At 43.6% G+C, this 14,119-nt stretch overlaps 1 protein-coding gene across 2 annotated transcripts in view; it reads right to left on the bottom strand.

Annotated features, from left to right (window-relative positions):
- exoc4 (exocyst complex component 4) overlaps nucleotides 1–14,119 on the bottom strand; it is a 317,782-nt gene that overhangs the window by 90,690 nt on the left and 212,973 nt on the right. For both annotated transcript variants that reach the window (XM_080754095.1, XM_080754096.1), the window contains exons 12-13: nucleotides 13,109–13,211; nucleotides 11,776–11,892 (exon numbers count right to left, since the gene is read on the bottom strand). In XM_080754095.1, coding sequence (XP_080610221.1) covers nucleotides 11,776–11,892; nucleotides 13,109–13,211 — 220 coding nt within the window. The remainder of the gene's footprint in view (nucleotides 1–11,775; nucleotides 11,893–13,108; nucleotides 13,212–14,119) is intronic.

Genomic DNA, 14,119 nt, shown 5'->3' with positions numbered 1-14,119 from the left:
CTACGTTTTGACTTCAACCATTATTTTATGTTTTAACTATTAAAACATAGCAGATATACAAGTTGTCGAGTGCTGCGCTGCAATCTTGTAGATCTGCTATTTTTGAAAAAATTGTGAACATTAATTTATGCTTAGTTTTTGCATATGTTTTATCCAATTCTATACATGTCTTCTAAACCCTTCTTCTAAATCTGTGGTTCTCAAACTTGTTCATGTCAAGGACCCCCAGCATTACATGTACCATACTCTGTGCTGCGCTGTGAGCTTGTATATCTGCTATTTTTCAATAGTTAAAGCATTGAATGATGGTTAAAGTGGTTAAAACCCCTTGTCTGTTTCATCTACTGCTGTGCTGTAAAAAATCCTACTATCTACTAGGCATGATCGCGATCGCGAAAATTTATGTTTGACCCCCAGACCAACCCCATATTTCAAAAATGGCTCCTATCTCATGAATGCCTGAACGGATTTCCAAGCAGTTTGAAAGCTGTGCACGTTAGAAACAAAATCGTAGCAGTTCAGCCTGAAAGTAGCCATTTAACTCTTTGAGTGCCAGCGCCCTCTAGGGGCCAAAGAATGCCAGCGCATCTCTCATAGGCGAGCGCTTTAACTTCCAGGACTTCAGCTTCCAGGACCTGACGTGCTCACGTTCATGCACGGCATGGAAATGTCCCGGATGAAGATGCTAACAGAATGGCTATTCCCATTTTGTCATCTAGAAGATCATTTTTGGGCGATTTCGCCGTAAATAAACCTCGCGCCGCTTCCCTAAAACACAAAAAAGAGATATAAGCCTTTAAAGATGCGGTCTTTCATTGGATTAGGCGGAGATTGGCGATTGCGTTCGCAAATTACGGCCGGCCGGGACGTTGTTAGCTTTCGGCTAGTAGCTACAAAAATCAAGCCAGGCTTCAGAAGGCCTCTTATCATTTTATTCATTTAATTAAATAAAGCCGAACTACTTCGGGATCGGCAAACTCGTGTACTCATCGGAAGCGGCGCCGAACATCGGGTGAACATTGGGGAGCTCAAAAATGTATTTTAAACCATTTTTAATGGAATATATCGTCGGACAGAGTAGAACGGCTAGCTGGCTAGCGGCTAGCGAGCCAGGACCACCCACGACTCTACAAGCAGCTCGGGGTAAGTGAATTAATAAAAAAAAGATTGTATTGGATTGAAATAAAGCCGAACTAGTTCGGGATCGGCACCAGATGAGTTAAAAGGGCAGCAATTCAGTTAAGTAAGCCATTTACCATGAGAGGGAGTGGGTTGTTGGCTGATTTACCACTGTTTCAGGGTTGTGGCACGAGGCGAAGCCGAGTGCCAACAACCCACGACCCTCGAATGGTAAATTGCTTTTCTACCACTTCTACCATATAAATGAAAGAAAACGCAGTTGTAACTTGCAAGGTTATTTAGTTATACAACTGCAACACAACAGTGGGCGGGGTCCATGAGCCAACTCAAGGTTGTTGACAGATTTACCACTTTTTTAAGCCAATCAGAATCCAGTATCTGAACATGTGACCACAAAAAGTGGTAGCAAATGATTCTACATTCTCTAATTGTGTATAGACTTACCTTACCAGACCCGCCTTATGGGTCTGTAACTCTGAGAGTGTACAAATGGAACCAAACAGAGTCTTACAGGTCTATAACTCTGGTGAAGTGTACAGGACCCTTACGGGTCCATTTGGTTCCATTTGTACGTGCACTCCCAGAGTTATAGACCTGTAATGGTCATTTAGGGATATAGCTCTTTATCGTTTGCCTATCCACCTGTTTCCACGAGAATTTACTGTAGACTTATCGGTGGGACACTTCCGGAGAACAGCAGACATACAAGCTCATGTCGCGTCGCAGATGCAACCACTGTGAGCTTGTAGATCGCTCTTGGCTGCGGCGCCGGAACTGCCGCACTCCTTCTGCGCAATGCACGATTGGAAAGTTGTGGATACATTTTGTATGTCCGTGGCAAAAATATAATTTTGACAAAAAGAATCCGCCACAAGCCAGCATGGCGATGACCCCTGATAATAACCAATCAGGCCGGCAAGACGTTACAAGGACACACGTTGTGAACTCACCGCTTATCCTTTCAGAGTTATTTCATCATACAACTGCACTACCTGCCTCTTCAGTGGACGCCTATGGTTATGATGTTAAATCATTTCAGTCAGGCCTTTTGACATCTCAGCTTTCAGGAAGTAATATAACCAAAAATGCACAGGGAAGGCACATTTGCAAATTATAACCACACCTGGTGGTTTATTAGAGTAATGTTAACTCCATAGACACATGCAAAATTGAAAAAAAAGTACAAAACTATGGCACCACCTCTTTAATGAAAACAAAATTTATTATCAAAATCATCATGGGTCGTGTAAAAAAAAAAAAAAAAGAGTTTCAGGCTACGGCATGTTCTGGGTTAACCCTTCCTATTCCAGACCAGAGCCGTTAATGAACCCACGCTATAAACAGCATGCATAGTGCAGTGTTTGTGCTTTTTTCTTTAATTGAAATGTGATGCACCCAATATCACACATGGTTAATTACAGATGGAACGCGCACACGCACACGCACACACACACACACACACACACACACACACACACACACGCACACGCACACACAAACACACACACGAGCGCACGCACACCCAACGTTATGCCTCCTAATCACCAGAACGTACCCCCCGCCACCCGGGAGGGTTTCAACGGCGACTGTCGCATCATTACCTTCTTCTGAGTGAGTGTGTGTGTGTGTGTGTGTGTGTGTGTGTGTGTGTGTGTGTGTGTTGGGGGGCGGGGGGGGGGACCCCAAGCAGGTTTCAACGCAACCTCTGGAACCATACATCAATGTATGGAGATGTTCAAATACACAGATGTGTGTGTGTGTGTGTGTGTGTGTGTGTGTGTGTGTGTGTGTGTGTGTGTGTGTGTGTGTGTGTGAGTGAGTGATATTCGAGTGCACGTGTGTTGCTTCCATATGTGGGCGTAATGAGGCTTGTAGAAGAACACCCACCTCCTGTACACAGAGACCATGAGACACACACACACACACACACACACACACACACACACACACACACACACACACACACACACACACACACACACACACACACACACACACACGCACGCACGCACGCACGCACGCACAAACACACGCACGCACGCACGCACGCACGCACAAACACACGCACGCACGCACGCACACACAAACAGATAAGCGTTGCAGTTACCATACTTGTGAGGCAGTTTTAGAATGCATAACACCTACATTATGTCCAAAGATTCCCAGGAATCGAACAAACATCCCGCCCAACTACTCCCTACAGACAGGTGGCGCCACCCTGCCACCCAGCAGGCCTGTAGGCGCAATGACCAGTTCGTCTTTTTTCGGCAAAGAGGTTTGGTGTATAGCGGAAAAAGAGTAAGTAAGTAAGTAAGTACAGAGCGAAAGGTCAACTTTATTAAGTATTGACGGTTCAAGTGGTTAAATATCTGAAAACACAAATTGACATGAATCCAAAATGGTGACTGTGCTGTCAAACAATGAAACTATATGGAATCTATGACACGGTTGTGGGGGTCCCTGCTTCATCTCTCTTTCAACTAAGGGGTCCTTGGGCCTGAAAAGTTGAAGACCCCTGGCTCTACAAATCCAGATTCACCACGGTGGATTTAAACCCACAAACTCTGTGGTGGTGGGCAGGCACTTTACAGCTGCGACAAGTGCCTAACTCATTGATCGCCAAGGCCCGAATTTCGAGTTTCGAGTTGTTTTCCCGCTGTCTTTGACTGCCCAGCCCAAGTTTCCAGAAGTTAATTAACTACCATATTCATAAAATATATAAAAAAATAATCGCTGAAAAAAAAGCATCTAAGTGCCAGAAATAAAGTGCTTCCTGTCTGCGCCGGAAACAAGATGGGGAGCTGCATTGACTCACATTCAAAAGCTTGCAGACAGGAAACCCGCTTGTCTCTGTTTCTAGATCCTGTCACATGGCCTGCAGCATGTCTTGCTAGCCTGTCTGTCATGGTCATCATCTGTTAACTTGAGGCTCAACTTTAAAAACTAAAGTGTAAAAGCTATAACTTCTTTTTCAGCAGCCCGAAGCAAAAAAATCTTCCTGTCAAACCAAAGGCTGAAGAAGTGACATTTCATATTCTGTCTGTCTCTTTCTCCACAGGCCACTATTACACCCTGCTACACCACACGCGCACACGCAAGCACGCACGCACGCACGCACGCACGCACGCACGCACCATGCCTCAGCAGTAACAGTGTCTGGCATCATGAAACCACCGCAGGCTTCGAGACATTCTGTATCACTCAAAGAGACATTCATTATCTGTCTCTGTTCGTCTTTCTGTGTCTGTCTGTATCTCTCTCTCTCTCTCTCTCTCTGTATGTATGTCTCTTTATGTGTCTCTCTCAATCAAACGGGAACAAACAAATGTGTAAACAGGGCTGGATTTGCAACTTGGAGGGAAGATCTTACGAATAGTATATCGTCGTTGTCAGGGTGAAAACCTTGTATATCCATGCACTTTATATGGAGATATGCTGTGAGAGGCCAAACATGCTTACTCAGTTATCCGTTACGTGAAAGTCCTATGATGTCTATGACATCTGACATCATACATACAATCCCTTGTATGCCCATATATGGAGATCCCTGTCTGTAGAACCAGCCACACAGATATGGGCTGTCTTGGCCATCTTTCTAGGCCATATATGGATTCTGTTAGTGTGTCATGTGGCTGATGTGGCCTCCATATATGGGCATTCCCATATGAAGTCCTGTTAGATATGGGCTTAATATTGATGACATCAGGGATCTCCATACATTATATGGGCATAAATGGGAATCTGTTAGTGTGGGTCCCCTGACATCACAGTGATGTCAGAGCGGCAAACCCATAGGCATAAAAAGATTTAAACAAAATTACAGACAGAGACAAGATTTACAGTACAGTTTCTCATAGTAAACTGTGACCTTCAGTTGCAAACAAAACATGGATTTTCTCTCGCTGTCTGTAACCCTTTCTCACTCGCTCAACACCTGTGCGCGCACACGCACGCACACACACACACACACACACACACACACACACACACACACACACACACACACACACACACACACACACACACACACACACACACACACACACACACACACACACACACACACACACACACACACACACACACACACACACACACACACACACACACACACACACACACACACACACGGCCTGTCTCCATAGCCCCAGCAGCAGGTTGGAACAGGCTGACAGAGAGGGGGACAGAGGCAGCGCTGCTTCCCCAGGGGGAGGACATGTGTCTGGGACAGATAACCCAGGCGAGAGGGGGGATGGACACCAGGCCTCCAGCCATGAGGACACAACCAGCGCTGGAAAGGAACTAAGTAACATGTACTATAAAGTCGCTACGCCATGCATAACAAATAATATGTATATATTTCATATCAATATCTTCACATATTCTGCATTTTTATACAGGTTTAAGCCTAAACAACCACTCAGATATTGAATTCTGTCTTACAAAGCCTTTTCAGCTGCAATACCATAATGCCCTTTTTTGGCAAAGGGGCACTATTGAGGGAGTTTGTCTGTCAATCCCCGACCTCCTCGGGTGGAGACTGAAAAGGAGGGGGCGGGACTGTGACCAGGCCCATTCAGAAAACCCTTGAAATAAAGGTGAAAGATTGAGTGTTTAGAAATAATAATTAAAAAATGTTTTGGCGGGTAAAAGGCACACCAGGGAGACGAACAAACTAATAAACAGAACAAGTAGAAAAAAGTTAAATTCATGGTGTAGCCCCTTTAACTCTTTTACCACCAAAGTCGGGGTCCGCTCATTGTTCTGCCGGTCCGTTGTTCCGAGTAAGAACTCACCAGCGTTGGCAGGTTAGCTACTCACTAGCGTCGGCAGGTTAGCTAATCACCCGCGTCACGGTTTCTGAGGTTAGGGTTAGGGTTAAGTTTAGGCATAGTTTTACTGAGGTTAGGGTTAAGGTTAGGTTTTAGTTCGTCAGCATACCGGCCTGTCGGCATATTAACGCGGACCGAGACCAGTCTACTACTTTTTTTGTACTTTACTGGAGTATTTCCAATTTTCAATCATTTTACTTCTGATCCACTACATCTCAAAGGTCTACAATAATCATTAAAAAAAAACTTTACTTACTAGTTACTTTGTAGATTTAGATTATTATATCAAAACCACTACAGACCAATACTTTGGCAATTTGAAGAAAGCCGATCCACAAGCACACGCCACAGGCTTCAAAAAATAGTAGATGTACAAGCTTGTCGGTACGCTAAAATGTCCTCGCAAGTATAATAATTCAAATGTCTGTGTGTGTGTGTGTGTGTGTGTGTGTGTGTGTGTGTGTGTGTGTGTGTGTGTGTGTGTCACAGGATATGGGGGTTCCACTAAGATTAATGGAGCCAATCTCCAGTCCTATCCAGCAGAGTGACCGCACACACACACACACACACACACACACACACACACACACACACACACGCACACGCACACGCACACGCACATGCACAACCACACATCCCGAATCCCACCTCTAATTAAATGAATCAATCAGAGGCAAACAGCAACGCCGGACAGATAGCATCACACCGCTAAAGCTAATGAGAGAGAGAGAGAGAGAGAGAGAGAGAGAGAGAGAGAGAGAGAGAGAGAGAGAGAGAGAGAAGAGAGATAGAGAGAGAGAGAGAGAGAGAGAGAGAGAGAGAGAGAGAGAGAGAGAGAGAGAGAGAGACAGACAGAGACAGAGACAGAGACAGAGACAGACAAACCAATAGAAAGAGAGAGAAATATGAGTTTTAATGTTTAAGTTCAAATGTCCATAGCCGATCTACAAGACAACTAGAAAGATGCAAGTCCTTTAACATTAAGCCCATATCTTGGAATGCCCATTTAGGGACACGTATTATGTCAGTCTCATGTGGTCTATGATGTCAGACATCAAATCCATATGTGGGAAAAGTTTATTTTTTAATGAAAGTTAATGTGGTTATGGGGGCAACCACAACTAAATGGTTGTAATTTCGCTATTATATTTAAAAAGCCAACATATGGTTGAAATGATTGTGACGCTTTCTCAGCTACTTTTGCCGGGGACCCCTGGGGGTCCCTGGACCCCACTTTGAGAACCACAGAGAGAGAGAGAGAGAGAGAGAGAGAGAGAGAGAGAGAGAGAGAGAGAGAGAGAGAGAGAGAGAGAGATGGACAACGGTGTCAAAGCTAATCTTACAGTCGGGGTCGTATTAATCTCATCATTACAATCACACGCATACATACATACATACATACATATGTATCCATTATAGACTGCTGCTGCACGGTGATATGCTAATCGTGTCCTCTCCTGATACCATTGTTATTAACCTACTGTATATGGAGGTCTAAGATTGGCCCCTATGCGCGCGTCATTATCGATTATTATCGGCTTTATGAGCAGACGTGAGGTCACTTTGCCCTTTGTTTCCGTGTCGCTATCAGACATCAGTCGGCAAAAAATGAAAACCGTCGCAGAAACCCTGCCAGGGGTCAACCAGGGGTCAAGTTCACTTCAGGCGGTTAATGTTATGGAAATGAGATTCCTGCGTGTTTTAAAAAGCAAGCTGGCGTGCAGTGGTATGGGAAGTAACTGAGTACATTTACTCCAGTAGTGCACTTAAAGTAGTGGTTTGAGAGGCAAATATTGTACTTTTTTTTTTACTCAACTAAAATTATTTGAAAATGTCACTTTTTTTTTTTACAAAGCATACATTAAAACCACTACTTTGGTATACATTCAGAGTAGGCCTATATATTTTTAGTACTCTTTTGGTACTCTATGCCAAAGCTTTTTTAACTTTTACTCAAGTACATTTTGCCGGAATACCGGACTTTTACTTGTAACAGAGTATTTCTTCAGTGTTGATACTTTTACTCAAGTAAAACAATGTGAGTACTTCCAGCTTGACCCTAATAGGATGGATAAAACATGATGTGCACATATAGAATTCCTTAAAGTGTTTTTTTTCTTCTTTTTTTTTTGCGGGGGGAAATATTTCACCCGAACAACACAATCGGTTCATCGTTGAGAAAAAAAAAAAAAAAAAAAAAAAAAACGGCAGCTCTCTCTCTCTTTGGGTATAAGGGTTATGTCTCAAGACGGTGTCCCTCTTTAGCAGTGCCTATACTCTATAACAATGAACTGAAGCCAGTCCCTACAGCACACCCAGTTGTAAAACACAGCCAGAATGAAAATGCTACCATAGTATATCGTTGTTGTCGGGTGGTCAGGTTCCAAACTGTTCGTTTTTTATTTATTCATAATTTTAAAATTGATTTAAACTAGTGAGAATAACCGCCTCACTGCTATTTTCACTAGTTGTTTGCGACAATCTTATGATGAAGCAGGGTTTACTTTACAAAAAAAAAACATAATTTGAAACTTGTCAGAGCCAAAGATACAAGGTTTGTGCAGGACAGTAACGATATGATCATGGTTTAGAAGAGAAAATGTACCACTGAAGCCCTACTGTATATACAGTAGTTTATACTGTATTTCATTGTACGCGGGCAGGGACGTGCTGGGCCCCTGATTCAGCCCGGGAAAAAGAGTTGGACAGGCCCTCATTGCGTGCTATAGAGAGAGATCTCTCTCTATAACGCTGCTGCTGCTACTCAAAGATTTGTGACAAAGTGACAAGCCAGTGGGCCAATTACATGATTACATGATTTATATTTCGTCGTTGTCGGGTGGAAACCTTGTATGTCCAAAACCGTTTGTTTTGTATTTATCATTTTAAAAATGATTTAAACTAGTGAAAACAGCCGATCTACAAGCACACAACGCCTCGCACTGCGAGACGTTGTGTGCTTGTAGATCTGCTGTTTTCACTACTTTTTTGCGACGGCCTTCTATGATGAAGCATGAAGCAATTTACAAATTTGAAACTTGGAGATACAAGGTTTCTGCCCGACAGTGACGATTTACTTTGTTGGCCGCCCAGCCCCCAAAATGGAACACATTTTTTTTCCCCTAATGGCCGGCCTGGACCGGCCGGGAATGAACCGGCCGTTCGGGAGTTGTCCCGCTTTTCCCAATGGCCAGCACGTCCCTGTACGCGGGGATAGCTTTACTTATACTTTATATTCTAGGCTTTTCACAATAATTACATAATCGCCTAATCTCAATTATTTGAGATCATCACAAATATACTGTGCACAATCGTAATAATCATTTCCATAAAGAAAAGAAAAAATAGAATATAAGAACCATCATACTACAGTACCAGTGTTTTTCCACACATGTTCCGGGAGAGAAACTAATGTGCGCGCGCTAATGTCTTCCTACCGTTCGAACCACTGCTCGTGTTAATGTGAACCTGCGGAGAGGAGAGAGAGAGAGAGCAGGTGCGTCTATAAATATGTTCCCCCTGCGGTTTCCTATATGCGGCAGCCAAGGTGTGTGTGTGTGTGTGTGTGTGTGTGTGTGTGTAGGTGTTTAATGTGGTGTAACATTAAACCCCCTCCCCATCCATACCTGCCCCCGTTTGTGTGAGATCACACCTGATCATCACCACACACCTGAGGGAAGTACAGTACGCATGCTGTACGCTTGGAAACATGCGCTTGCACAGTGTGCACGCACGCACACACGCACGCACACACTTCCATTACTATACTTTCAATCTGGGAACCCATTAAGTTAAAATATATATTGTCGTCGTTGTATGTCAAAAAACGTTCGGTTTGTATCTATCATTTTAAAATGATCTAAACTAGTGAAAATAGCCGATCTACGATCTACAAGCACACAACGCCTCGCGGTTGTGTGCTTGTAGATCAGCTGTTTTCACTAGTCTTGTATGATGAAGCAGGGCTTTGCTTTACGAAAGAAAAACATTACAATTTGAAACTTGGAGATACAAGGTTTCTGCCCGACAGTGACGATAGAAAACTATAACCGCTAATAAGGAGTGTACATATGGGTTCTATTTATACACTCTTAGAGTTAAATCAACAATAACAATTGAGGTCCCAGAGATAGAAATGCCATTACTGTAAATGGGGGTCCGTAGCCCATAATGCATGTCAAACTGGGGGTCCTTGACATGAAAAAGTTTGAGAACCCCTGATTTAGAAGAACAGCGGTGAGATCATCTGGGGGCATCAAGGCCACTGTGGACTCAGAGAAATATAGAATATAATAACCTAATATAAAGGCCTGGAATGTTGTCATTTACTTTGGTGTTGTCCATTTTTTGAGGGCACAAAGGCCAAATGCCAGGGCAGGAAGGCCATCAAATAAAACAAGATTTTAGTCCATTTTAAGAATGTGTTGAATTTAATGGTTAGGGATGATAACCTAATAAGCAGTGAAATAGATAAATGATGGTATTTACAATCTGATCCATGCTCAGCCCTGCACCAATCAAAGTCACTGGATTGGTTTAAAGATGGGGACACGGGAGTTAAGATTTCAGAATCTAAAACAAAAACAAACAAAAAAAACACTGGTGTCTACATGACAAGAAAGAGACAGAGAAGAAAGTGGTCCAGTCAGCTGGGGCATTAAGGCCACTGTGGCCTCAGGTCATACCATTGGTTTGGGGGGCACAAGGCCAAACTGAGGGGCAACGACGGCCATGGCCTCCATGAAATTCCTGCCCCTGTTTATATGGATAATTTATGCTCCGTTGTGCGGCTGCGCTCAGCACTCAAAACAGACGAATTTTAGGCTCAAAAGTGTAGTGGATGCCAACACGTTGTTAGCTATAGGTTGGCTATTTTCAGCGTGCGATGACGTCACTTTCCATTTGAAAACACACCTGCATTCTTACAAAAAGACGGTCAAATGTGCAATCACTAAGCCCAAGCACACACACAAAGTATACAGAGGACAATTATACTAAAACTCATTCTTAAGTACACACATGCACACACACACACACACACACACACACACACACACACACACACACACACACACACACACACACACACACTCTCAAACACACAATGTGTGCAATCGTAGGCCATTAAAGTGCACGGCAGAAGAGGCCTCCTTGATTTAGTCTAATTAAAAAAGGGCCAAAAAAGCCCAGAAACAATAGGAAGGTTTTAGTGCTGCGCTCGCTATCAGCAGAAAGGCTCATTAGAGCCAACAGTGTAATTAGCAAGATGCTGCAATACTCGTTAAGGAGGGACCATAACCGTAAACAAACCCTGCAGTCTCTCTCTCTCTCTCTGTCTCTCTCTCTCTCTCTAATGAACTGCTGCCGCTGTTTTCACACTGTGAAAAGACCAAGCACAGATTCAAGTGCTTTGACAGGACGCAATACACGCACACAAGCACACACACACACACACACACACACACACACACACACACACACACACACACACACACACACACACACACACACACACACACACACACACACACACACACACACACACACACACACACACACACACACACAGAGATATGAGTGCACATACATACATACATACGTGCATGCATGTGACAGGCACGTCAAATGTCTATTATACGCACGTGAACAACAACTAAATGTTTTCTTTTGTATTTTTAATTAGCACACGCTGTGTGCTCCTCTGACAGGATCAGGTACCCATAGTAATCTGTGTGTGTGTGTGTGTGTGTGTGTGTGTGTGTGTGTGTGTGTGTGTGTGTGTGTGTGTGTGTGTGTGTCTCACCTGCAGCAGGGGTCTCTGGACCCCCAGGAGCTTCATGGTGTCAGCGCTGGCCAGGACCTTCAGGGGGTCCGAGGTCTTGCTCACCGACTCGATCTCCTTGTTGATCTCTGTTCTCACCTGGACAGATCACAGCACGACACCATCACATCGTCTGCATACGACACATAATGACCGAAAGATATCACACCGTTTCACCGTTTTTACCGTGTCCTCGGTTGAACTAGGGAACCATAAAACCAACAGATTGAGTTGTGTTTAAACTCTAAATCCAGTTTCATAATGAGCTAAACAACAGACTTTGTAATCAAACCGCTTCTTACCGAGGCCATCAAGTTTATGTTTCCTTAAAAAAAAAAAAGAACAAGCTCCTAGAGGTGTCACTTCTTGAACAGACACAGCATAAATGCAGTTTAATCTTCATTAGAGGTGCACTTTAGGTGTGTCAACGCCAGGGGTTCCCAAACTTTTTTGTCTCAGGGCACCCCATGAATATTCTTTTTAATCCGAGACACCCCTACATTATAATTTTCACTCCCAGGCCAGCACCTTATATTTATAGCATATTGTCGTTGTCAGATGGAAACCTTGTATGTCCAAAACCTTCTTTTTGTATTAACTGCTTTAGTGCCTATCCCGAACTAGTTCGGGATAATTTTTTTTTTTTTTTTTTTCGAGCCGGGCCGATGGCCGTCATCTGTTTACACGGCCCGCGAGAGCGTCGCACCGCCGATATTTACCATCCACTCCAATGCAATCCAGGATCTTTAGAGCTCATTTTCTCTGTTCCATGCATATCCATGAGGTGTGCAAGGTTTAATCATGGCTAAATCGCCGAAAATAGGGCTTCTAAAATGCTTGGTAGCCAATTGCTAACTTCAAGCTAACTTCATCCTGTCCCTGTTGATGACACAAAGGAAAGTGTTCAGGCTTGTCATGGCTGCGCACGGCTTGTGCTGTTACAGCGCTTGTGGATGGGTGTTTTCTTTGGCCACTGGGCGCACTCTAGTGGTGAAAAGGTGGCATTGAAAGCGTTAATCATCTATAAAATGTACTAAACTAGTGAAAACAGCATTTACAAGTGCTTGTAGATAGGCTGTTTTCACTAGTTTTGTATCTCTGGTGGAAAGATGTGCATCTTTGCGTTGCATAATAGCATTGTGATGCATTGTGAGCTTGTAGATCTGCCATTGCTACTACTCTTTGAAAGTGTTTGAAACTATATGAACGTTTCTCAACATGGAAATAATGATGACAAGTATGCAAAAATAATTGCGATTAGAGGATATAATGTAATAATTGTGACAGGCCTAATGGTACGTTCCAGTTGTCTCACCTGGTTGAGGAAGAGGTCGTTGATGTAGTAGGTGAGGAAGGTTCTGAGCTGGCACTGCTTGGCCTGACCCGCTCCCATGTTAGACTCAATCTCCTGGATGAACCTGCACCAAACACATGGACAACATGTTAGACTCTACTCTATCTCCTGGACAGTGGCGTCAGTTCAGCAAAAGCTAGGGTATGGCAAAGATGGGAGTCCTCATGGAAAATAGGCATTACATTTTGGATAGCACGGTTCTATTGTGAAAATAGGCGATCTACATGCTCACAACGCCGACTTTTGTCAGTTTTTTACACAGGATTCTATGGTTTATTGGGCTGGATATGGCAGCCTGGAACGGTTGTTCAAGTGCAGCTAAACTTAGCATGTTAGTAAACGTGCCACAATTAACAATAATGCATTGCACCTGTGCAGCTGACCTGCGGAACCTGGTAATATACCATTTTGTCAAGCTGGGGAAAATATATTTATAATACCTTGTTAAAGTGACCATTTTGTTACATTTTGCATTTGTAGTTATTTTTAAATAATTTAACAACATAATAACCAGAACAGATAGACAAAGAGACATTCATGGATTTATATTTAAAAGTAACTTTTTATTTTCCCCACTGGACCCTGCAGGGTATGGCAGCTGCATACCCCTGCCATACCCAATTGACGCCCCTTCTCCTGGATGAACCTACACCAAACACATGGACAACATGTTGGACTCAATCTCCTGGATGAACCTGCACCAAACACATGGACAACATGTTGGACTCTATCTCCTGGACGAACCTGTCCAAATGTGGGGAGTCATGGCTGCCACTTCCCACCTGATGTTGTGTGGGAGTCCAGACTGCTCCAGATCGTACCGAACAACTGCCAGCTTACATAACGTCTTCAGACTAGGACTCAAGTCCAAGATCCACAGGTGAGGATTGGGTCGTTGGCCAGTGTGTTTGTATCCTCCAAAGAGGATGACGCGATCTCCCACCATGCAACAGCACAAACAGCACATACTAG

Source organism: Nannobrachium achirus (assembly GCF_963921795.1).
Source record: "Nannobrachium achirus genome assembly, chromosome: 23".
Classification (NCBI taxonomy): Eukaryota; Metazoa; Chordata; class Actinopteri; order Myctophiformes; family Myctophidae; genus Nannobrachium; species Nannobrachium achirus.
Note: the sequence above shows the minus strand (reverse complement) of the source record. Positions and strands in the feature narration are given on the sequence as shown.